The sequence below is a fragment of the Ammospiza nelsoni genome, chromosome 3 (genome assembly GCF_027579445.1).
Source record: "Ammospiza nelsoni isolate bAmmNel1 chromosome 3, bAmmNel1.pri, whole genome shotgun sequence".
NCBI lineage: Eukaryota > Metazoa > Chordata > Aves > Passeriformes > Passerellidae > Ammospiza > Ammospiza nelsoni.
The window spans coordinates 89,885,434-89,910,961 of record NC_080635.1 but is presented as its reverse complement, the minus strand read 5'-3'; the positions used below and the strand labels follow the sequence as shown (position 1 = coordinate 89,910,961).

Here is a 25,528-nt window from a genome sequence, read left to right as displayed (position 1 = left end):
GAGCAGCTGCTCATCTTTGCTCTATCTCCCTGCCCAGGGGCTTCAACACCTCTCCAAGGGCAGGGCAGCTACAGCTGTGACAGCTTTTAGGTTAGAGTGCCCTGGTAAGGTGGGCTGACTCCTTCCCCAGGTAAAATTATGAGCTTTACAGAAGCTGGCTTCAGAACAGCTATTAAAGAGAAAGAAAGAAAAAAAAAAAAAAAAACCAAAAAAAAAAAAGCAAGAGAAAAACCCCAACCTTGTGTGTTAGAGTGTACCACCAAGGTGATGTAAGAAAAGGCCCATTAGACAGTGAGGACAATAAAACAACACAAAGTAATGTCTCATTTTATTTGATAGAAAGTCACTTCAAAAATATTATTAATTATATACATTATTATATATGCTGTACATACAATTACATGTACAAAATTTACATAATAGCAAACATACTTCTGTTACATTTTAGATGGTAGTTAATAGCATGAGATAGAACTAACATATTTCATACCTGCTTTCATCCTGATCCTATCTACAAGGAATTGTTAGGTGAGAGATGAAAAAAGATAGCAAATCACTTAATTTGTACCCCAGCCCACGAACAAGTCTTCTCCACAGTGCATTCTATTAGTGCCTTGCACTTCCCTTCAGCAGTATTTGACTGATAACCCTCTCTTCAGATTTTTTTTTCAGTGTTCACCCTCATATTATTTCTAATTTATTTCTGTAACTCACATGTCCTGAAATCCTCCTCAAATCAAGCTAGATTTCTTCAATATAATGTAATTTCATTTTTCCAATGTGATTAGTTAGTTGCTTGTTTGCCATGTTTGAAATAGATTTAGCTAATAGTACTCTCAGTTCTGGGAAGGACACTCAAACAGGAAAGCTTTTTATATAGTCCCCAGTGTTCTCTCCTTCCCCTGTCAGCACACTGGAAACCTGAAATCAATCAGCAAGGAAAAAAATAATAAAACCACAGAATATGCCGAGTTGGAAAGGACCCATCAGGACCATTGAGTCCAGCTCCTGGCCCTGTGCAGGACACCCCAAGAGTCACCATGTGCCCGAGAGCATTGTCCAAACACATCCTGAGCTCTGCCAGGTTTCGTGCTGTGACCACTGTCCTGGGGGACCTTTCCACTCCTTCTCCTAAGGCTGTTATAGGGTTTGTGTGACTGCCAGCTGCTGCCTGGAAGAAGTGGTGTCAGACCCCAAGGGGAACTGCCCAGATACTGGGATTTTCCTCGTCCTAGTCCCATGAGGAATATTCTGCCTGCACACCTTTTCCCTAAGCAAGGGGTAGCATACCAAAACACAGGGAGTAGAAGCTTCTGCTGACGGGTCCTCTATTTCCCCACTGAAGGGACCAGGCACCCTTATCCTGTGGACCTGATGGTCAGGGAAGAAGAAGGGAGTAAGAGCTGCCAAACCAGCAGAGTACCAGCAGCAGAATCCCTGTGAGAGAATGGCTTCCATAACCAAACAGGCTCTCCCGGAGGACTCTTCCCTGAGCTACAAAGGAACATGGCTTCTTCCATTGCCTTTCCTACTTTGAGAGGTTAAAAAATAACTGTTTTTTTTCCTATGGATATCTTGAGAGTTGTAGTTTGGCCTAAGAAAGTTATTTTGTTTTCCAAGTTAGTAGCAGCCCTAAACAGCTATTTAATTTCTTCCTCTCTGCTCATGTGGCCCTGTGCTTTCTACTCCTGTGCTGGCCACAGTCTTCATTTCACTAGGAGGTCTTTCTATTTTCTCTCCATATCACTATATCTTTTTTGTATTAATATACAATAACTTTCTTTGATCAGTTGAGCAGTTTTCCTTCAGCTGTCAAGGTGAAAGCAAGGGGAATTATGGTTCCTCGTATATATTCTTTTGGTAGTACTTTAAATAATGTTTTTTTCTAACTAAGGGGGACTCTACTTGTATTCTTCAGTACAAGTTTTAATTACTGCATAACATGCATATATCTTATAACATCTTAAATTCAAACATATTAATATGCCTTCAATTTTTTTCTAATCTATGGAATTTTCATTTGTTTGAGAAAAAAGTTCTCAGGCTTCTATCTCTGTCCACTGTTGGACACTACCATATATCTAGTTCAATTTAGGTATTATTTCTTTTTTATTTCATACTGCTTCTTAATCTCTGTTGAGCACATGAGCTGGAATGAAACACCTGTTATTCCTGGTCTGAATTCCTGAGATTCTGTCCACAACCCTGGCTGGGAGAGGGCGCTGGTGAGCTGCTGGCGAGTTGAGACTCCACCTTAGAAGAAGTGGGTTTGGGACACTCCTGCTGACCTTCTGGGGCGGGAGGTGGAGGAGTCAGGCAGCTGTCACTTTGCTGAAGTTGTGCATCAGCAGCTGGTGAATCATCATCCTGCTGGTCTTGTGTGCAAGGAGGAGCAGCCGAAGAGATGATGCCCTGAGGAGCAGCTGTTGAACCACTGTTGAGACAATTTATAACTAAGTTTGAGATATTAACATTAAATGTGCAATTAGTACATTTAATTTAGTTCTTAGTTTCCAAGCTGCAGAGATTATTAGCTAGTTAAATAGTTTTCTTCACTGTCACATTGCCCTTTTCCTTGTTTCACCTCAGTTTCATGCATCTGAGATGGAAATTCGTCTGTCTTGTTGGATATGTTTCCATATTTTTTTCTCTTGGATCATAATTCTGTTCTGGGGAAAGGTGAAGAAGGTAAGTAAGGAAGAAATAGCAGCAAGGGAGGAAATAAAAGCTGCAGCAACACCACTTTTTAGAGTTAGTAACTTGTTTGTATAAATGGTTACTAAAGGTCCTGCTCACCAGAATTTTCTCTACCCCTCTCTGCATTTCATTGCTGTAAGATAGATTGGAGGAGTAGCAATGAGATTATGAGTACTTCTAAATTGTCTTACTTTTCTTACAGAGAATGTGTGTCATCTGAGTTAATGGAATCTCCAAGTTATCTTGGTTACTTAGATGGTGCTTAACTGCTTTGACAGTGAGTGAATGCTTAACAGATGTAAAAAAAATTCATTATAAATGCATGAGTTCAAAAGACACTATTCAGGCAATATCTGAATTGGTCACAATGGATGTTGGACTGGATTTTACATAAACACTGATCAATAACAGACATGAAGGCATTTTAAAAATATTGAAAGGGCATTTTTAAAATACTGGGTTTAAGTTGGAAGGTCCATAGGCAATATTAAATAACAACCAAGAATTGTTTTAGTATAGTCATGGTCTTCCTATCAAGGCTTCAGGAATACTGTGTACATTAGAAGAGTCTGGAATTAGCAAAATGTATGGATTCACCTGATGAAGATTTAAAATAGTTAAGATTTTAATACTTTCAAAGAAGACAAAGTCTGTGGTTTTGTGCTGTTATTTTTCCTGTCTGTGTTAAGGACAAGGAAAAACACTGCAGTGAATCATTGCATACTGTATATTACAAATACACGGGACCTTTAATTTACGAAGTCTTCTCATATCTAGGAGAAAAGTATTAACATAGTAAACTTTATTTTTACCAAGCTGATGCATTTATTTGTTTCCAGATAGAAAAATCCCTGTGTATGTGGATTTTCCTAACAGATATTCTGCAAGTATTTCTCAAATAACATTTCACAGACCACTGGTGGTCCATGGAGTACTACCAGGGGGCTTAGAAACAAATTTTAGAAGCAAAGCACTACTACTTTTCAAACACTGGTATCATAACATAGACAAATATCTTGGGGTGCTTCTTGTTTGTTGTTATTGTTTTTGTGGGCTTTTTTTTTTTTTTCTTATGAAGTGTCTTACAGTTGCGAATTTGGATTTTAAAAGCATGCAGGAGATAAGTGAATCAGGAAGAAGAAAAATGTTACCTCTGTATAGAAAGTCTAAGTAAGGACAAATCTCTTTTCCCTGTCACCTTATTTCATCTCTTGTCCTGTTCCTTCCTCATTTCTTATCTGGTTCTTGAGGAGAGGCTGTGGCAGCTGAGCCTGCTCAGGCTCTAGAAGGCTCAAGCTGACCTTATCTGTGTGCACTACTGTCTGATGGGAGAGGGTGAAGTAGGTGGAGGCTCATCCCAGAGGGGCCCAGTGGCAGAACCAGAGGCAATGGGCAGAACTGGAAGCACAGGAGGTCCTGTGGGAACATCAGCAGGACCAGAGGCAATGGGCAGAACTGGAACATCAGCAGGACCAGAGGCAATGGGCAGAACTGGAAGCACAGGAGGGCCTGGGGGAACATCAGCCAACACCGTGAGTGTGGCGGCGCAGGGTGCCCGGAGAGCTGGGGGAGTCTCCACCTTTGCAGATACCCAACCAAACTGGGCATGGCTCTGAGCAAGCTGGGCTGGGTGACCCTGCTTGCAGCAGCAGGGGCTGGACCAGCCAGCCTGCAGAGGTGCCTTCCAGCTCCAGCCTTCTGTGATATGTGCATGGTATATGTGGAAACAGTACTGTGCCAATAGCTGACTTTACCGACCGTAGCCATGAATTTGGTGATTTTGTATCACTTTCACTCACAAGGCAAAAATGCCCCTAATAGGTAAGATGTTATTTAATAATTCCTCTGACCCAATAATTTAGACTCTTTTGGCAGTAAAGGATTGCCAGCTTAGCTTGCTGCAGTACTCTTATAAATACACACCAAAGAGGTGTGATTTTCCCTGTATTCACTTGTGGGTTAATTGGGGTACAACAAGTGACATGAAAATGGAATTGACTTGTCCATGGTGAGACAGAGAATAAGAAATGTAAATAAGGTAAAATCTAAAATAGACATATTCAGCAAAGCAACTCCATGTGTTTACTTCTGTTTTCTCTACCTGTAATTTAATAGCCTTGTGCTGCTTTGTCTGGCACCAATAACTATTTTTGTGCAGTAATGTTAAGCTGGACTGCTTCTATATTATGTACTTTTTGTACAAGGTTATGGAAATATTTACTGGCTTGGTAGTGCATATATCAAGTAGGTAAATATGTATTGTTACCTGAATTTTAAGACTGCTTTTAGATTTTATTACCATGAAGTAATATGCAGAATTATACAGTGCAGGCATTTTTTTAATGTTACTTACCAAAAACTATGTTTCTGAAAAGCACCTGAGTTAAGGTCTTTGCTTAAAATTGGCTTCTTGGTGCAATTGTTCAGTTTTTGTCCCATCATTCGCCTAATTAAAGCATCATCTGTGTTTGGAAACAACTGTTTTGTGATTCCTGCAAAATAAAGAGATGATAATATAGTTTTATATATATGGACTCTCCAAATAAGAGAAACAAGAAATGTGTGATGTAATTTCTTGCATGTTTTAAAGTCCCAGCCACTACAGCTTCCACTCTAGTTACTTCACAATCTTTACAAACTCCTTCAGAGATTTTACACACCTCCTTTTTGTCTTTGTGCCTTCCCATTGCTGCCTGCTCCTGGCAGGCTGAAAAGGAACCCCAGGGCCACAAGGGCTTCTTTAGTGATTGATTTGTGCTTGGTAATCATTTGTCCTTTTGTTCTGTCCTTGATCAGAGTCCTTTTCCCATCCTCATCAGTCCTTATGACTCTGAATCTTTGTTTTTTTTTCCCTCATTAGTTTTCATTTGCAGGTGATGTCACTTTTTCTAAAAATTTCCTTCCTGTTTTGCCTGGCTACATTTTTTGAATGCAATAATAACAGGACTCAACATGAGGAATGTGATTCTTGCTCCCTTCTTTTCCATCATCTTCCCTCCCTTTGATTTCCCTGCCCTTTAATTTCATTTTATTTTGAAGTCCCACAATTTCCATCTTCTTTAAATAATCTGATTCACTAACTCATTTTCTACAGTCCTAGAATTCCCAAGCTTCCTTCTCATTTTTCTTTTTCTCTTGTATAATGTTGACACTTCTCTGTTTAAATTTCAGAGTATTCTCTTCTACCTTAATAAAGTTCTTTGATTTCTTTATAAGCTTTGTCACTGAATTCTCCACAACATGCTGAATGCCATCCTCTGATTCCCTTCTCTGATTCCCTTTTCAGTTTTGCCTAGGCCCTAGTAGGATTTAGAATCATTAAGGTTGAATAAAACCATTATGATTGAGTCCAATCATTTTTCTCATCCTATTAAATATTTTTCATTTTTCTTAAATGTCATTCCAAAACTGTCTCATCTTACTGCCTCTAAATATATTTTTACCATCCTACATGCTCTTTCCTTTTATCTCTCTTGACTTTGGGCCTTTCTTTTCCTAACAAGGTTCTTAAAAAAAGGGTTTTTGCAACTGATAACTTTTGAAACTGATGGCTAACTTCAACAAAACTGTGCTAAGGTACAGGAACTGGAGCTAAACAGAAGGGAACCAAGAGAACTGCAAAGTCCAAGGGAATGGCAATGGGGGGAGGAATTATAGTACAGTAATTAAGGCTATATTGCTCTAGTATTTAGTTATAGGCGTGAATCCAATTAAAATTTGGCTTCATATGCTCACAAAATTCTGTTTTCTTTAAAGCTAATACTTACATCTGAAATTATTTTCTGTCCTATTCACCAAATATTTCCTGCTGTAAACCTCAGTGTAAATCAAATTTTGTTTGCTTCTCTGACCACTATTTCTGTCTTCCATACAGTCTCATTTTGCCTCTAGCTCTATTTAAAATGTCAGAATTCATAACATTCACTAAACTTCAGAACACAGCAGACATAATTTAAAATTTCATCCAAGTGTGTCCTCTTTTTGCCTTCCCTTATCTGTTATCATCGTGCTCCAAGTTTGACTGTTGCAGGTTAACCCTGCAAGGGCTAAAACAATTTACAGTATCACTGTTCCTGAGCAGTCACCTGAATAAAACCCACAGAATTCACACAATAGAAATACTACTACATGGCATTTCACTGGCAGTATTTTTAACAGATGGTTTTAAAAAGCATGTAGCTGAAGAAGGAAATAGGAAGCAGCTCATCACCTGAGTGCAGCAGCTGCTAAGCACGACAGCCCCTCCCTCCAAGAAAGCCCCCTGTCAAGTCAGAGCCACAGTGAGTAAGGTTAACAAGTCATCACCTATGATTTCCTGAACTTCATTCTGATTCATAGCTGGTTTTGCTGCTTTGTCCTTTGAAGAGGAGGACTTTGCACCTGTCAGGCTGTGTGTAGCCATGTATTCATGTGTATAAAGTGCTTGCATCAAGTCATTTATAAATTTTTGAGGTTTGCTCTTGTTACAAAGTGCAATCTGCCACTTTTCGATCTTGAACTGGAAAACAAAATTGGTCATAGGCATAATTACTGCAGTTCTCTAGAAATATTATATACTATTACCACTGAAATATCTTTTAAATTTTCTATTTCTAAACCACAATTTCAAAAGCAATCTCTACAAACAGTGTGCTTGAGATAACTGCTCAGCATTTGGGACTATACACACAGCTTGATTATTTTCCAGAAAGAAGTGTGGGGCAGACTAAGGACCCCATGCAAACCCTTCACCATCCTCATTACTCACTAGTGGAGACAGGACATGTTCAGACACAGCAAAATCCTTCTGCTTGCTCCTCATGCAGGCTGGCTGTGGTCCAGTTCTGGCATGGTTTCTGTACTGCCTTGGTAGCATGGCACTGTGCCCAAGCAAATATTCCTGCCTGTGAGCAGACATGCCCTAAGAACTGTGACATCTGGTCCTGGGCTTTGAGAGTGGCTCCTGCATGCAGCAGTGGTACAGCCAAAGAGTTTGAACTCTCCTAATAGGCAATTTTGAGCTACCTCTATGAGTAAGGCAGGCTGCTCAGAAAATTAGGTCTTTTTATTTCTTTGAAGATGTTAGGTCAAATTTTGTGGTTTCCAATATGCAGTCAAAACACACCACAATAATTCTTAACAGACTTCTTTGGATTTTAGCACTCCATGACAACACACAGGAATGATTTCCATGTATTAGCATGACCCAATGCATGTTTATGTAAACTGTGAATGCAGACATTAGAATTAATTCTTTTGTTTGTGCCTTCATTTTTTTCATGTACAGCCTCTGTGCCTTAGATTTCTCAATCATGTTCTGTTATAATTGCGGAGAATAAAGGAACTTCCTTACTCAGTATCTCTGTATACATGTATTTCTACTTAACTGCTAGCCAGTGTCTGGAACAGGAGAAGAAGCACAGCAGCTGCCAATTACAAATTAACAGTTTGAACAGACTGCTGGTATTCATCTTAGATTATCTTGGAAATACTATTATTCCCCTTTGGCATCCAAACAATTAGGCTGGAAGTTATCCCTGGATCTTGGCATTTTCTTCATGTATCCACATTCTGCCCTTAGCTACAGATATGCAAGGTCACTGAAATTAAAGTGAATTTCAAAGTGTACAGGACACTGAATAAGAGCTAATGCTTCTCATGGCAAGAGCATTCTGCACAAAAGGAGCTCATAAGTTATGTTATCAATGCAATAATGATAGATTATTTCACAGATAATTATTTTCTATATTATGCTATAGCAGAAAACGTTATACTGTATAAAGTTTCATGCCTGAAATTGCCTTTTAGCTGACCTGTTTTTCAGTCTGTTGCTCCTCATCTTCCACATTCAGAGTGATTGGTGAGCTGGAGTTACTATGCATAGCTGCATAGGAGTCTGCTAATGGATTGTGAGATGCCTTCCAAACAGCATGGGGATGCAGACTGGACGTGGATGATGTCACTCCCCCTTTGAGCAGCGCTTCAGCCATCCCTACCAGCTCCTCAAAGTGAGTGACTGCCTGTGGCAACACTGAAATCACATGAAAAGGGAGGGGTAAAACAGTAATGGAAGCTTTCAGACTCCAATTACATAAGCAGGGATATTCAGCAATTGGATTGCTGTCACATAATGCAAAAGACTCAAAGTAGTCAGCAAAGACATTTCAATATACTTCTTTCCTCCTCTCTCAAATGCTTTCCTACCATTCTGCTGTCCCCATCCATGAAGATCTGGGCTCAGTTTCTAGAATAGATCAGTTAGCAAGGCTAAGAGGAATTATTAGTTTGTGCCCATCCGGGCACAAAACAGACTATTTCTCTTTTTTCTTTGCACAATCTCAAAGTCTCTACAAGTCCATAAAGCTATTGAATATGGGCTAAGTGATGTCTTTTTTTTTCCTCCAAAGAAGTTACACAGACTTCAGAGGCTTTTTCTTTTTTTAATCTCTAGGGAATATGTTTTAAATAACCTTTTCTCAAAGCAATATTTTCAAATATAATCTTTTATTGCATCCATTAAGAAGAATCAATGCAAGCAAAAAGCATGCAAGAGATATCAGCAAGATACAGAATACTAAATTAAATAAAGTACTGTAAAAGACTAATTGCTCAGGATGCAAGGTAAATTTACTTTTATGTGAGAAAAGTTGTTAGACACAAAGAAAATGTTCACAAATAATATTTCAAAAGGTGGAGATGAATGATGCAAACCAAGATGAAATGCAATTAGGTGGGAAATGAAAATGATAAACAGTTGCAAAATCATCTGACAATAAACAGATACCACCACATTGTCTAGGGATGGTATGGTGTAGCTGGCACAGGAGGGAGTAAATCCTCTCTAAACCTTATTCATTCACTAGTGGTTTGAAATTTTGGCTTCAGTTTTGGCTGCCTTAGAGTAGGGGACAGGGACAAGCCAGAGGCACTTCAGAGATGATCGCTAAGAGATGAAGAGTTCATTTACAGAGGAACAAGATTTTTCATCTTTAATTTGGTGCATCTGAAACTAACTCAGGTTATCAGTAATGAGGAATCACCAAAGTAATTAGAAATTAAGTAATTTCAGAATAAATGAAATATCAATTGATCAAGAAAGACTGCCAGTAAATAAGGGTAGTTGGACTGGTCAAATACTGAAGTATTTGAGCTTAGCCAATGGTTACACAGCATACAGAAAGGTTCTCCTGGGAACAACTGGTAGGATTTAGACACATTTTTAATTTCTAACTCTATGATTGCATGGCCTCTGTGTAAGTCAGTAAGTGCTGCTGGAATTAAATGCTGACATGTATCACAGACTGTGATGCTAATGGTAGGCCTTGATCATGTCAGGTGCTTGAGCATCCATAATTCCCATCCAAATGGCCTCTTATAAATCAAGCTTTTCCTGACCTTCAGGCTTTTCTCTTCATCAAAACACTCCCAGCTTTACCTTGAAGCATCACCAGGGACTGCCTTAGGCGGCAGTTTTCTCTCATGGTATCTGTCAGCTTCCTCTTGAGACTTTTAATTTTGGCACATAGTTCTACCTTGGAGAGTTGAAATAAAGGCTCTTCATCATCACTGCTACTTTCACTATATAGAAAGTTGCTTCTTGAATATGGTTCTCTCTGAAAAAAACCCAAAACCACTGTGATATCTAGAGCAACAACAACATAAAATCAAAGCCTCAAAGCCAACATTAAAATATCTGGCTAAATAAAAAAAATTCTCATATATAAACAGACTCAGCGCATTTTAATAAAAACTTTTACTGAACATAGCTCTTAGTATTCTAGTTTAAATGAAAAATTAAATGTTATTTTAATATGTAACTGTTAGGTACCTTTGTCTCTGTTCTCTATTCACCAGTTTTCCAAAGCAGCATCTTTCAGAACTGTTAACTTCACTACAGCAAAAATCTTATGCCTCCCTCAAAAATACCTTTCAGACTGCTTTTGCTTGATACATTGCTGAAAATGGATGTTTACCTGTTTGTTAATTAAAGATGTTTCAAGTTGACTCAGGATGTTGGCAGGAGCAGATGCCTGCAATGATTTCTTTCTTTTTATATGTTTCACCATCTTCCCCTGTAAAAAGTGCATAATAGTGCCTTTGCATTCCTACACAGCCTTTCATAACAGTATTTCATAATATACCATAAGTTTTTTTTTCACTGTGCACTTGACATTCTTGGTTAGTAGTTTTAAAAAATGTATCTGTAACTTAGTTAACTTTTATGTTTTCCTTGCCTATATTTTGTCACTGCAGATCTCAGCATAAGGTACACCTCAGAAAACCTGCTTCCTTCCCTTTTTTAAGCAGTAGTCAGATTTCTGTCTTACAGAGCATCAAAGCCTTGAATAGCACTCATCTCTTGACACAGGAAAGGACAAAATCCATTGGCCTAAGTAATTACTCTGACAGGTTATTGTGCTGAGGTACCACGTGAAGGCTGCCTGTATTCCTACCTTTACCATGCTTTGTGTGTTCTATCATGAAGAATCAATAGTTACAGTCTATTTCATTCCTTTATGGACCTAACAATATAGGGCACATAAAGACACAAACTCACCTTTTCTTTATCCAGGTCACTGTCCTCACTTTCTGAGAATATCATTTCTATCCTCTTCCTCTTGCCTTTTCCAAGGACTTGTATTTTTGTAATTTCATCTGCTCGTAATATCTTTTGCATCATTTCCACCAGCTCTTGGGGGTCATCTGAAGTGATGGAAAGGAAAAAGGCCAAAGCACAGACAATCAGGCAACTATACCTTAAAAGCAGGTTTCATATCAGACAGATGTTCTGGTACTGCACTCACCACTCATGTACACAACTTTCACCAGGTGCTTTTCTGTCTTTCTTTCTCCCACAGGCCAGTTTACTAGTACGTGCTCATTAGGTTTCAGAAGCCTTTCTAGTTCATTGTCATCACAGGGAAGGTCCTGGATCCATGAAGTCTCTCCAATTTGCAGTGAATTATCATTTACAAAATCAAACAGTGTGAATTTTTTCATTGTTAAATGGCTTTCTTGTCACACAGACACTTCCTGAAGGACAACATAGGAAAAATAGCAGTTACTGTATCATGCCACAGGGATGTTACAAGAACCCTTTGAAAAGCCCCAAACAACCCTCCTTTTGCTGGATATTGGTAATTACCTTGTAGGAAGATACCCTAAGGAAGTGAAAACTAGCCAAGCAGTGAGTTGTATCCCACTTGAAAGATGGGAGATGGTCTGTTTAACACCTGTATGTCAGACATTTTCCTCCAAAACTGTGCAGAGAAAACAGCTTTCGCCCACAGAGTCCTGGCTCCCATACTACTTCTATGTTCAATCTGGCTGGGATCTCTGCTGTTACAAGATTTGTCTCAAAAAAACTTTTAGTTCAGCTTCTGACTAAAAGATACAAGTGTGATAGAGCCTTTCCCTAGAATGGAGGAAAGTGCTAGCTATTCATGCTATTAAGTGGAATGTATGGGTATCATTTCATGGTCAGGAAGACAATTGCAGCCACAGAAAACCAACCCAGAACTACCCAGGACAACTGAGTGGGTGAGGTACGACACAGCCTGGCAGTGGAAAGTTTGATGCACAAAAGAAGTGACAGGCTAAGGACTGGAAGAGAGCTGGGCTGCTTCATGAGGAAAAACAGCAACAAGGAAAACCCAACCCCAAATATACAGTTAAATCATTTGCCTCATAAAACAGTGCTTTTAAAGCAATGTGCTGTTTTTAAAGCACTGGATTTCTCTACCAGAAGAATGGAACAAGTTGTACTTTGAGCTTTATTTTCCCAATTAGGATGATAGCTTTTCATGAAAGTATAAATTCTACTGCAAATGTAACCACTTCTTTTAAGTGCTGCCATTATACTCAGAGAAGATATTTTCTACTTTAAAATTATTAAATCAATACATAGAAAATCTGATTTTCAAACCTGAATCTTCTTTCCAGCAAACATATGGTCAATTCATAAAGGTGAAATACTTTCACAGAGCTGAAAACTCATGAATTCCTAGATGTGACAATGTGATTTGCAATTGACTTGGCCTCAATCAGTCAGAAGCAAATTCAGTGCCTCATGAAGAGGCTGTCAAAAAGGGAACTCAGAGCTGGAGAATATCTGGCTGCACTGCTCTATGAAGTAATGTCAATTCATTTGCAGAAGCCCAGTTTGCCACTATTCCACACGTCAGTTCTATGCCTCAACAGAGCTGGCTTTCCATACAGGGGTGAACTTGTTAATTTGCAAAAGACAGCTGCAGTCTCATCAACATGTTTACTGATACAATGGGGCAAGCAGTATAGATAAGAAATCATCATTAAAAGGAGTACTAAACCAAACTTCTATGCAGAATATGTTTAATGTGATTCTAGTAGGATTGTTAAGTATTGCCTCACTGGAGAAAGGAGACTGTGTTTGCAAGAACTGACATTATTTTTCTTTAAAGATCAGAAAGCATCCATCCCATGCAAATTCTGGAAGAGGAAGCAGCCTGAATATCTCAGCCCAACATGACTAATTAGAGACCTCATTCTGCCACTGATCCCTGCTGGATGGATCCTCATAACACAGTCAGGGATCATTCAGATGAATAAACATATAGACAAAACAGAATCCAAAGGAACAAAAGTTCCAGCTCTGACCTCACTATGGACAGGTAAGGTCCAAACTGGAACTGTGTGTTTGTCTGAACAACAAAATACCAGATTTGAAACAGGTGGAGTATGCAATCAGTTGGGCATCAGTATTCTTCCTCCTTTTTCAAAATGCTTTTGAATTTATACTTCACTCAGCTTAACATTTTTCATCTGGCTCAAAGATGTTACTTCTGCCTCTGACCAACCCAGCACAGCAATCTACACCACCCAGTTCTTTGATTCTCAAATGAAGTACTTTGATATTTCCCCCTTTGACCTTGGCAGTTGTGAGCTATTCTTTACCCTCCTAAAGGCCCACAAAAGAGCCACAGAATTGCAGCAGAGTTAGAGCTGCCAGTGTGCTAAGTCTAACAACTGATTGATTGGCTTCTATATTTTTTTAATGTTTCCCTGCAGTCCTCTAACAGTTTGTCTTTTGTCTCTCATTTTGTATTAAGACAAATATTCTCTGAGCCATGGGACATTCTTGTGGTCTGAAGTTGCACATGGTTAGTAAGCCAGCCCAGGGTTTCCAGAGGTACATGGACACACAGGCTCTTCACAGCATGCAGGGCAAGTGGTGATTCCCCACAGCACCGGAGCTAGTCACATACACGCTGTGCCAATGCCTTGCACATCAGTACCAAATCCAACAGCTTTTGGGAGGTATCACACCTGCCTACATTTTTAAATAGCTTAAGGAAGCCAATGCAAATGTGGATTTCTGGATGTTCAGAGTCCATGAGAGCAGCCTGGTGCCACTGGTAGACACTGTAAAGCACGTGGACAACAAAATATCTCACAGTCTTTACACCAGGCAAACACCTGGATCCATGAAAATACATCCAGCCTCTTTACGCTAAGGACAAATTTTACCATGGCAGGCCATGGAGCTCAGCAATTTATCTACATTATATATAAAATTCTTCTGAGCTGACAAGATTCCTGCCTGTGGTCAGAGTGTGTTCTAACAGCTAACCAATTTCACTAAGGGCCTTTACAGCTGCCATATTCTCTCAGCATGCTGAGAGAAGGGATATCCTGCTTTACCCTGTTTATAAAGGGACCAAGGCAGGAAAGCAGTTGAGGGGCAGCAACAGCAACTGGCCAGGCCTCCTTTTCTCTGCTGCAGCTCTACTGAACCTAAGCCCAACTGCTTGTGTTATGGGCAAAATGATGAAATCATTACATAGCCAAATGTGAATCATTACATTGGAACAGAGTGTAGTAGTTGGTTGCAAGTATTTTTATGTTATGGAGCAATGGCTTCAGCTCCTGCAGTAGACATTAATCAAACTTTGTCTTTTCACAGAATTTATTGTGACAATCCATGGGCCCTGGGGATAACACCGAACTGTCTGCTGGCATCATCTCTAGCAGTGATTAAAGGGAATGGAAAGGTAGAACAAAATGTCACTAATAAGGGAGAGGAATAGTGAAACACTTCACTTTCTGGAAAAAAAGTCCTACAGTGTTTTCTCACTCTGACCTCCCACAGGAGCCAATGTGAACCTTGCTGGAGATGCTTCCCTCTAAAATCTTATTTGCCAAAACAAATTAAAGGCAAATTATAATGTATCATCAGAAAACAAACAAAATAAGTTGGGAACTGGGATTAATGTTACCAAACTTTTACTGCCTTAAAAGGGAGAGGTTGTCTAGCCACATTTGGCTCAGTCACTGCAGAAAGGGAGGTGATTCATCTCACCCTGTGACAAGTGTACTGTCTGGGAGAGCCTATTTGTCTCCACCCACTACTCAGTGACTATAAAGTTGGTGTGTCTCCTTATAGAAGCTGGACTGGTCCAAGCCATCTTGAATTACCTTTTTATGCTTTTGAACAGATTTTGAGTAGTAGGAGAGATTCCAGTAGACCAGCAGAAATTATAGATAGCTGAAAGGACAGCATAAGAAATCTGTTAAAGTGTATCTGGTTCTCTGTTTTGAATCTTTCTAACATAGTTCTGCAAGTCATCAAGTAAGATTTCTGACACTGAATGCTTTGTTCAGTGGTTCATTTGGAGGAAACAGTATCATTCACAGGCATTACCCTGTGTGCAGCTACTAACCACAAAGACATTATATGGCCTTTGAAAGCCACTTATGCTTTACAAGTTATTTAATTCTGCTACATGCTCCATTTGAAAACACTACTGATTTGAGTAATACTGAAATCCAAATTTACAATTTTTTACTATTCTAGGTCATTTGTAGAAGGGAAAAAAGAAAAAGGAAAGAGCCATATAATTTTAAAGTTCTGCAGAGGAAATATTAATTGGACTCTTAATTTTTACAAACATGTTAACACCTCACACACTGCACAAATGCTATCAATTTGTAATTGTGATATTGTTACTAAGCAACACAAAAAGCCAAAACAAAACCAAACCAAAAACTGCACAAGAAACCCCAAAGCCACCAAAAATCCACAAAGGTCACTTAACGACATATCTCACCCTTTGTCTGACATAGTCTGTTCTGTTCAGCCAGACAACTGGCAGATGGCATGCTGAGATCATTATTTCTCTTTTCTTTCAGTAAAAACAGTGCAAAGTGTTACAAGTTTACCACATGAGATTGTGTACCCACTTGATGAGTCTGATTCTGTTGGCTTAAAACAGGGCTTTGACACTGGTTTCAGCAAATTGAGGAACCATGTACCACAGATCCATAATTATGGTAAATGCTCAAGCTTGCTATAGAGTTGCCTTAAGTTAGTGAAGAACTGATGAGACTGGTTGAGAAAAACATAAGATGTGCCCCTGCCTTTCTTATACCTGGCTCGAGCAAGGTGTAAGGACTGAATGATGCCTGGGTGAAGTGGAAGCCTCAGAGAAGCCCCAGAGAAAACCTGCGCCTCTCTACCAGCCACTCTGCATAAGCAGCCTTGTTATAAATGTGGTCCTGCAAGGAGACAAAGATGTACTCAAAGACTTTCTAGTGAAGGTCACACAGCCTTTACTGCCACCCCAGCAGGTGGAGAAGGACCAAAGTGTTTATTGTACCTTTTGTGTCAACTATAAATTCTGGCTGAAAATAACCAAGACACTCATTAACCCCTATTTGCATATTAACTTTTACATCCTAAGAATGAAAATGAAGATAAATGAAAATACGTCTTACATGTATGATCATAATGCCCAAAACCCCACCTATGGCATAAAGGAAGGGGAGGTTTGAGGCAAATAAAGAAAAAAAGAGGGGGAAGCGCCTCTCCTTGGAATTGGCTGATGGACTGTCCTCCCCTGAAGGTGAGCTTTGTGCTTTCAGTGCATTGTAAAGACCTGGGAATATTTTTATATTTCGATCTATATGTCAGTAATAGAGCTCTGTTACTATCAGCTGCTGTAGTGATACACTGTATTTAGTGCAATCCTATCACCAGCAAACCTGGTGTTTGAACCTGCTTTCCTATTATTTCAGGAAACTGTAATTTTTGTGAATCTGAACTGTGAAAGTTTTTATTGAACTCAGATCTATAGTATTGAACTGATAAACTGCACTATTTGCAAGTCTGTGATCATACAATTTCTCACTGAACTCAACCAGGCTGGTAATGCTGAATCAGTTCTAATCAGAAGCTAAGCCCAGCTGCACCCAACCCACCTGATTCCTGAGGCCCAGGTGGAATGCAAAGGGATTTATTTTAGGCCAAATATCTGTAGCCTTAATGCAACACATAATAAATGCATAGTAAAGCTAACATTTTATTATGTACTAGCATTTTTGTATTACTTACCCTCTGAGTTCAGCCTCAATAATCCCAGTTTTCCTTCAGAGAAAAGCCAAACCAAAACCAAACTGAACTGGTCTTAAAATAAATCTACCTCATAAAAACCTATTTATTTCCAATTTAGCATGACAAGTGGTAGTGACACATTTGGGTTGTGTTATTTAGACTGTCACATTTTACATTGTTGCCAGAATATTAAATACAATGTTGATTAAAAACTTGGGCTGCAGTGAAGTCTCAAAGTTCCCAACAGCAAGTGTATGATGGAAAACATGACCATATGTAAGTTATATGCCCTGTTGTAGGTTCTGATCTTTTTTACCTGAAACCATTTAGTAATGAATCCAGTGGAATTAGGTGCTGTCAGAATACAAAAGTGTGCTACTGCTCAAAAGATTTACAGTGTAATATCTTAGTCATTTCTGGGAAAAGATGATTCAAAAGCACAAATCTGCTGCTCTCAGCTAAGAAATATAGAGTACAGATTTTCCAGAATCATCAGTATCACTGTGTTCCAAATTCAGCTGGGAATCTGGGGGAGCATCTATCAGAACACTACTGCAACTCTAAATGCACAGAAATGATCCCACTTGTCTTCCACAGGAAGGATAAAACTATGATTTTATTCCTGATATTCAAGAGGTCACTTTCTCACTGCAGATCCCTATCCTGGTGTGACTCCCTGTGAAATACTTTTCTGAGAAGTGATGCTATTCATGGTAAAGCAGCAGCTCTGGCCTTATTTACCCAGGTGGCCTCCTTGATTTTAAAGCTCAGCAGCATTTAAATACACAGGATTACACAGAGAACTTGGTGCAAACCTTGTAACCACATTGTAAAATCTGCTAAGTGACCCAAGGAATTCATGAAACCATTCTTATTTCTCACAATAGTGCCCTTCTACCACATTTTAGCAACGTAGGAGTTCTACAAAATAATGTTAATACCTCAATATGCCAAAGTCCTTTGTAGGACTGTGGCTTAAATCAAAAGCTTGAAGAAATCTATTGGAAAAGCTCTAACTTTTGCATCAATCTCTTAATTTTATTTGTTAAATTGAGTGATAGGAAAGGCTGAATAATGAATTTTTAAGCAGGTATATTTAGTATGTCTGGAAGTATTAAATTTTTGTTCTAACCAATCATTTATTCAGCTATCAGTGAAACATGGCAATAATTTCAATGATTTCAAGACAAGCTAAAAACATTACTGGGTTTTCAGTACAGGACTCAGTTCTAGATTAAGATAGTTAGATTTAGGTGTCACTGGTGCACCAGTGTCTTAAGTTACTGCTGTAATCACTGGAGATGCTGGGGGCAATTTGGCTTTCTAAGCAGGTGTCTAGCACCACTGGTATTGGCTTGGCCTTCAGCTGCTATTCCAGAAGTACAAATCTCCCACAGGTTTTTTATCACAATTGTCATCCTTTCAGGGATGTCTCAGCCCTGAGCAGCTCCAACAGGCATAAGTGTGAAGCCCCTACTGCACACAGTTAAAGCTTCCTGGAGAGCAATTCAGCTTTTTTCAACTGCTGTAGGGTTGAAAAAATTGAATGTAGGGTTCGATTCAGTGGCCTAAAAACAAATGCATGGTGCAATCTTAGATACCATAAGTTATTATGCCAGGCCTCCAGCTGCCTCTTCTGATGGGAACAGACTTCCCACAGGGCTTGGACCCCCTTCTGGGCTTACAGTGGTTGTTACTAACTCCAGGCACCTCAAATGGCACTAAACACAAATTCAGAGAAATGCATTGTTGTCTGAGCCTCAATGATTTACCTGAGTTTAAATAGGAGCCTACATATCTCATATGCCTATAAACCATGTAGATTTATTTATCTGTATTTTAATCCCACACTCAGTGAAAGATTCACATTAAAGTAGCAAGATGCCAAGTAAGATGCAGGAAGCTATCTTAATTCTACATGACAGATTAATATCTTTATTTAATAGTTATTTCACAGCTGACAGATGGAGAACTAATACTCATTTCAATTTGCTTGTTTGCAAATGCCATGCACAACAAAATGTATTAATATACAAACCAAGAAATAAATCTCTATTTATTGAACAGGATGAAATACCTATGCTACAGGAGTTTGAATAATCCCAAGAAAGCTCTTTCTATGCAGGTTAATATATCCAAACACTTGGAAGCAATAAGTAGCCTGGAAGAAGGAGCAGTCAACATGGCTCTGTAAAGTCAAACACTTGGCCATGCTCATCATGACCTGGCTTGGGTAATCCAATGAAACCTATTTTAACAGCTCCCAAATTATAAACATTAAAGCACAGTGATGCATGACTTATCTTGTCTAAAGATGTTTATGGGAACATTAGAGAAAGTTAGATCACATGCAAACCTCTGCTGAGGTGCAATAATTGTGCATTTGCTCCATGCAAGAGCCCAAGCAGTCAAACATTTTCTAAAAGGCTGAAAAAATATTAGACATACTTTCGAATTGGACTTATTCAAACAAACCCTTGGATAAGCTGATATAAGAGGTTATAAGAGGATGCACCTTACTCTCTTTATAAGGTAGTAGAAACTATATCTTTCATTCTACCCCACAGTGTTACTGTTGGTGACATTCTCCCTTCAACGCTTAAAAGCAAAAAGTGAAACAGCAGCTAGAAAATTTCAGGCTCAATTTTTGGCCAGTATTTAATAACCTAGCAGCATCTTTACTATCTCTACTTCTATGTCTTTGCTGGCTGGCATAGGTGAGTGATCATAGGAGAGAAGTCATGCCTGATTACTACTCAAAGTGCTTGCTCTTTTACTCCAAATCTCTTCCCCAGATGCTCTGGTTTTGCAGCATTTTGGTAGGTGGGAGGAGGAAAAAAAAAATCTGCATTACTATTAAAGGTCATGAGCTAGAAAAAGAGACACATATATTGTCCTCTTACTCCAGGGAATGTTACTTAAACTAAGAGTAATTCTGCACACACTTCAGAGAATTGACAGCAACGCATCTTCCCTGCAAGGGTAAAAACCTCTAAACTTTCTAGAGCTATTTTTTCCCTTCCTGTAAAATTAAATGTCTTTTTAGTGTATGTAGTTCAACCTAACTTTATGAAGTAATATACAAGTATAATGACCAGTTAATATGCAAGTGTATTGAACAGTGTTGTATATCAGTATGAAACAATCCTTAAACAACTTTCAATTATATAGTTAAAATACTAATGAAGTGCAATTCCCTCTGGGATGTAAGGCCACATACAGATTGACAACTGCTACTCTAAACACTGCCAAAAATGAATACAGAGCAAATTTCAAGCAAGGACAAAGGGGCACACTGCTGCTGTAATAATAAAAAAAAATGCCATAGGAGCTTCAGCAGTATATTTCCATCCAGGCTCAAGAACAGCCTCTCTGTCTACAAAGTCAATTTATGCCTACAGGATTTCTGCTAGCATTTTTCCAGCAACACTGTAAGCCATGAGTGTACAACTGTATGGCTCATTCTCCATGTGATTTACATTCAGTCTAATAAACAGAGGGAGTTCAAATATGCAAGTTTGAGCTGACAAACCCACAAAATAAGGACAATTACCTCAACCTACACAAGCTGACAAGAATGTGGTTTTACATGGCCACCTAGGACACCTGCAGATGGCAAAATGTTCCAGCCACAGAGGAGTTTAGTCTGCAGCATTGGAATCACAGAGTTTGGTCTTGGGAAAATCATACAACATTTAAATTTATAGTTTACCTTTTCTTTTCAATGACTCAGAAATAACAATACACATTTACCTAATTTCAAAGATTTTGTGAGAATTAACTAATGTTAACAATGCCTTTTAACCACACCAAGAACTGTATGGAGTAAACAATTTAGCAAGTTTTGCAGAACGAAGATTTGTAATAACCCTGCTGAATTTAGAACATATCATTTCACATAACAAATTTCTTTTAAATAGGTTGCCTATATCAAGCCAGCAAATGTCATTCTTTCAACTAAGAAAGTGTTTTATATACCAGAAACTCTCACAACATTTTGTATGGTATATTTAAGCTGCTAATGTAGCACTGATGGCATTATGTAATCTGTGAGCAGGATATTGAGAGGGAAAGTAAACTATTTCATTGAAAGAAGTTGATAACACTCAGATACTATGTCTCCTGTATTTTATTTGCTTGCTTCTTTGGTTTTGACCGTGTTTACTTTGGTTCTTGTCTGATGAGGAAAACCCCAAATATTTTGTTAGAAAGTATTAGATGATTAGAGAACTGTTCTTACCAGTTAAGTAATAATTTAGACAGAATATTTCACTCAATTATAATTAATCAATGCAAACACAGCCCTTAAAGCACAGCTACATACCAGTGAAAAGAGATGATCTTACTCTTTCACTCACTCAGCTACTCTTCTGAAATAATTTCATGCATTGTCTCATATTCTTATGTCCACATCACCAGATCCAGCAAACGACCTTTTCCCCCCCAGCTCGCTGACACAGGGGGGAAAAGGAGCTTTACAGCTGTAAAATGAGGTCGACAAGGCTTCAAGTCTGCAGGAGCAGAGGTGCCTTCACAGAGCTGTGGAGGCTCACACTGGGGGAGGCCAGCAGACCTCTGAAGATACGGTTTCTCCACTCAAAATACCATCACCTGTAGGGGGATAGAATGTAATCTTACCCCCTAAAGAGTTGCAGCTGAGCCAATTATTAAGGATTAGGAGCAGGCCTGATGTTAACAGGCCACAGCTGTAGCCAATAAGAAGAGTGTTATTAAAAGAGTGGAGTGGTTGGTTGGGGGGAACTGGAGTCAGTTGGCTGCTGTGGGGACAAGGAAGAGTCAGTGCCTGGAGGAGCTGCCTGCAAGAAACATCAAGGAGGTCTGAAACTCTAGCAATATGGAATCCTTGCAACGTGCTGACGATAGAACTCTTGCACTATAATGACAACAATCACATTTTCTTTTTGCAATCTTTTTTGTCTGTCAGCCTAACCTATGGCACTCAGCTAGAATTTTTTGTTTCTTTTAAAAGGTGTGGCTGAAAATCATATAAATTATCAAGGAATATGCATTGGCCCAGAGACTGTACTGCAATTCTGCAAGCAGGACAAGAGTAAGGGAAAAAAGGATCTTCTTCAGCCTTGCTGGGCAAGACTTTTAAGTCAGAACAGGTTATCATGAGAGACCAGCTGAAAGAATATATGAGGTCAACACTCCCTTTTCTCCCTGCAGGAGGGCTGCTACTGCTGCTACAGCACGTTCCCTGTTCAACTCTTACATTAAACTGCAGAAGTTCAACACAATTTCCATGTTGTTTCCCTGCCTCACCAACTTGGGAAAATAGGTAAACTGCATTCAAGAGTAACTGTAACCACAGAAGCATCCTCCTATGCCTTGCCACTTCCAAATATTTGCTGGTCACCTCTTCCCTGTGGGTCCTCTGAAGCAGAACTTCCCTTTTTGATCCCTCTGACCAAATAATTATCACCACCTCCTCCCTCAGCATTGCTCAAGTGAAAGGCTACTTCCCACACTTCCCAAAAGCTTCATCAATGCCAATGACTTTGTCACTGCTCTGTTTGCCTGTGGCTCCCATCAGAACAAGCATCTGCAGACCCTACATTCCATCTGCTCACAACTCTACAAAAGTGCACTCGCATTATGTGTACTCTAAAATGGCAGCAGGGCCCCTAGCTTATTGCAGAATCAATAACTGCCTTCTTGGATTATCAAGTACTTAATTCAACTTCTCAACAGCTTCCCCTCCCATTCCACTCCCCTTGATCACAGTTAGTCTCGAGGCTTTGTTACCTTCTTTTATTTCTTCTCTGCAATGGCTTCACCTCCAGGATTTCCCCTCTGAGGTCAAATCTCAGATGAGAGGTTTAGTTTTAACCTTCTCTCTTCATTTCTTTTGTCTTCTCTGTTTATCATCCTTAAGATTTAGGAAAAGTCCCCTAAAAAACATTCTGTAAAGAATCTTAGATTAAAAGTGTGATACACATAAAACTTATCCTAAATTCTCTTTATTACTATTCGGGGAAAAAAATCTACCCACATATGTTTTGCTTATTTTTATTGTGTAGTAACTTCAGCACTTTAAATTATTCACCATGGAAGTAATATTTTAACCATTGTACCATACCCTGCAGTATTTAACAAATACAGAATATTAACATAATGAAGGCCAGAGCAGCAATTTGGTGTACATGTGAGATAGTTGACTCAAAAGCCTGGAGCAGCAGCTCTCTGAAAAATCATGCATGTCAGCATTTCTTGGACTAAACTGTACTCTCTTTCACACTTGAAAAAAAAAATTAAGCAGCTGTCATGAAATTTATTATATCCTTTTGGAAAAATATCCTCAAGACACCAGTGAGCTCTAACTCTTAGAAGGGAAAAGCTATAAACCTAAAACTAAAAAGCTTTCACTAGAGATTTGTCTGTCAGATGATTTCTACACGCTGTTACCTGAGAACAATGTGAAAAGAACTGCCCCCCCTCAGTTCTCCGTGATTTACTGTGCAGTCACTGCTGTGCTACTTTTGCTCTATCATCCCACTCTGAAACAATAAATCAGTGCAGAGCTAAAGGTGTCAAAAAGTTTCCTGCTCCTGCAATATCCTGCAGCGTGGCACTGCAGCACGATGCCAGGAGGATCACACCAATTTCCTTCATGTTTCAGTGAGGTAACGTGGACTGTTTGAATAATCTCCAAGTAATCTGCATTAAAACCATTCTACTGCAGTGTACTGCGGTATTAGGAAAGATTTCAATATTGCACCACGTGATGCAACACAACCTTACAGCGTTTGGCATCTTCCAGGCAGTCAGGGAAAGCTTTGAATCCATGGCTGCAATGTAGCAACTTTCCATTTTACAAAGTAATAGGACAGACTATTCTGGCTCACTCTTGGTGTATAGAATGAAATGATACGAAATACCTGGAATAAATTATTATAGACCTAAAACCCAATTTTTTTTTCTTTTTTTACTTAAACCCCCCCCTCCCCCACTATCTTTGGATGATAACAGATTTCCTTCGCCTTAAGGGTACAGTAAACCATTACAATGTTATTAACCTTAAGGGTACAGTAAAGTGTTACAATGTTATTAGCCCACTGATAAATTAATTTTACTAATCTAGAGATTATTTTTACAGTTCTTATTTAAGCTACCGCAGATACATTTCCCTCTCTGTCTTTCCAGCTTGCATATTTTTTAGTTTAACCTAAATTTACACGTATGCTTTTCTGCAGCTTCATGTCAGTCATATAAAGCAGTAACATTTCAATGTTTCTCCAATATTTACACAGAGATTTTAATTATTTCTATGAAGTTTTGGAAATGCTCTACGGATTCATGTGCTCACATCAAATGCGCATGAAAAGCACATGAGTTTTGCCTTGAATTAGCTTTTCCCCTCAGTAACATGAGTAAATGCAAAATGGTACCTGGCTATATTTTCAGCTAGTGATTTTTTTTCTTTCTGCGTGTCTGTGAGGGAGTTTAGAACTGCATTTCGAAACAGCCTCTGAAAGTCTGGACTATCACAAGAACAACTGCAGAGGCAGAAAGAGCGGCACAGGTGAGCTCTTGTTACCACCTGCGTTAGCGACCTGCCCATGGCAGGATCTGGATGCTGCAGCACCAGCTGCGGCCCGGCGGCGAGGGAAGGGCACGGGCTGACATTGCCTGCAGCGCCTTGCAGTTTCCCTGCAGGTGCTGCTGTGCGCAGGGCACCCTGCCCCGTCCCGCCCGCAGCCGCCATGGGGGACACGGGGCAGCCCCGCACCTGCTCAGGGCCCTGGTCACCTTGTCAGGATGGGTCTCGTTATCGTTTCCCAATCCCTTGCCCCGCCACGAAACCGGCCTCGACCGACGCTTCGGGTACAGGGCACCCCACGGACCTGCGCGGGTCCCCACCGCTGCCGACACCCCGCGCCCCTCGGTCGCAGCCCCTCTTTTCCCCCGGGGGTCCCCCGGTACCTCGCAGCAGCCATTTTCCGACTCTCTCGGCAGCTCCAGAGGCGATGTCACCGGCCGAGCCTCCCCGGCGGCGGGATGCACCGCTCCGCGCTCCTTCCTCCCTCCCGACGCCGGCGGCACCTTCTTCTTCTTCCTTCTCCTCCTCTACCTCCTCCTCCTCCTGCCGCTGCCGCTGCCGCCCCGCCCCGCCGTGCCCGCGCCCGCTGCCATGCGGCGCCGGCCCCGCCCCGCCCGCCGCTGCCCGGGGCGCTCCGGCTCTGCCCGCCGCGCTCCCCGCTCCCGGCAGCCGGGCGGGCACGGAGGGGCAGCCCCACCGCAACCATCGCAGCCGCGGCTGCTGCTGCTGAGTCACGGCCTGAATCCCATCCCGCTCCTCCTCCTTCTCCTCCTCCTCCTCCCCCGCGCCGCCGCCTCCCGCCCGGCTGCCGGCTCCAGCAGCGCGGTGCCGGCGGCGATGCCCGCCCCGCTGCCGGGGGGAGAGGCTGCCCGGCGCTGCCCGGCCCCTCGCCGCTCGCCGCAGACCCGCGCACGCACAGG

The 25,528-nt window shown here is 40.3% G+C and overlaps 1 protein-coding gene across 3 annotated transcripts; it reads right to left on the bottom strand.

The window, feature by feature from the left end:
• Positions 1-303: 303 nt before the first annotated feature.
• BEND6 (BEN domain containing 6) lies at positions 304-25,149 on the bottom strand. 3 transcript variants are annotated; one of them, XM_059468399.1, is made up of 10 exons: positions 24,992-25,149; positions 22,814-22,971; positions 11,481-11,709; positions 11,234-11,379; positions 10,650-10,748; positions 10,112-10,289; positions 8,490-8,707; positions 7,003-7,195; positions 5,051-5,189; positions 304-2,434 (listed from the first exon to the last, which is right to left on the bottom strand). In XM_059468399.1, exons 3-10 carry the CDS (start codon positions 11,674-11,676, stop codon positions 2,167-2,169), a joined length of 1,437 nt encoding a protein of 478 aa, XP_059324382.1. In that variant the 5' UTR covers positions 11,677-11,709; positions 22,814-22,971; positions 24,992-25,149; the 3' UTR covers positions 304-2,166. The 3 variants fall into 3 exon arrangements, with proteins under 3 accessions (XP_059324382.1, XP_059324384.1, XP_059324385.1); XM_059468401.1 differs by lacking the exon at positions 10,650-10,748; XM_059468402.1 differs by lacking the exon at positions 11,481-11,709.
• Positions 25,150-25,528: the final 379 nt, after the last annotated feature.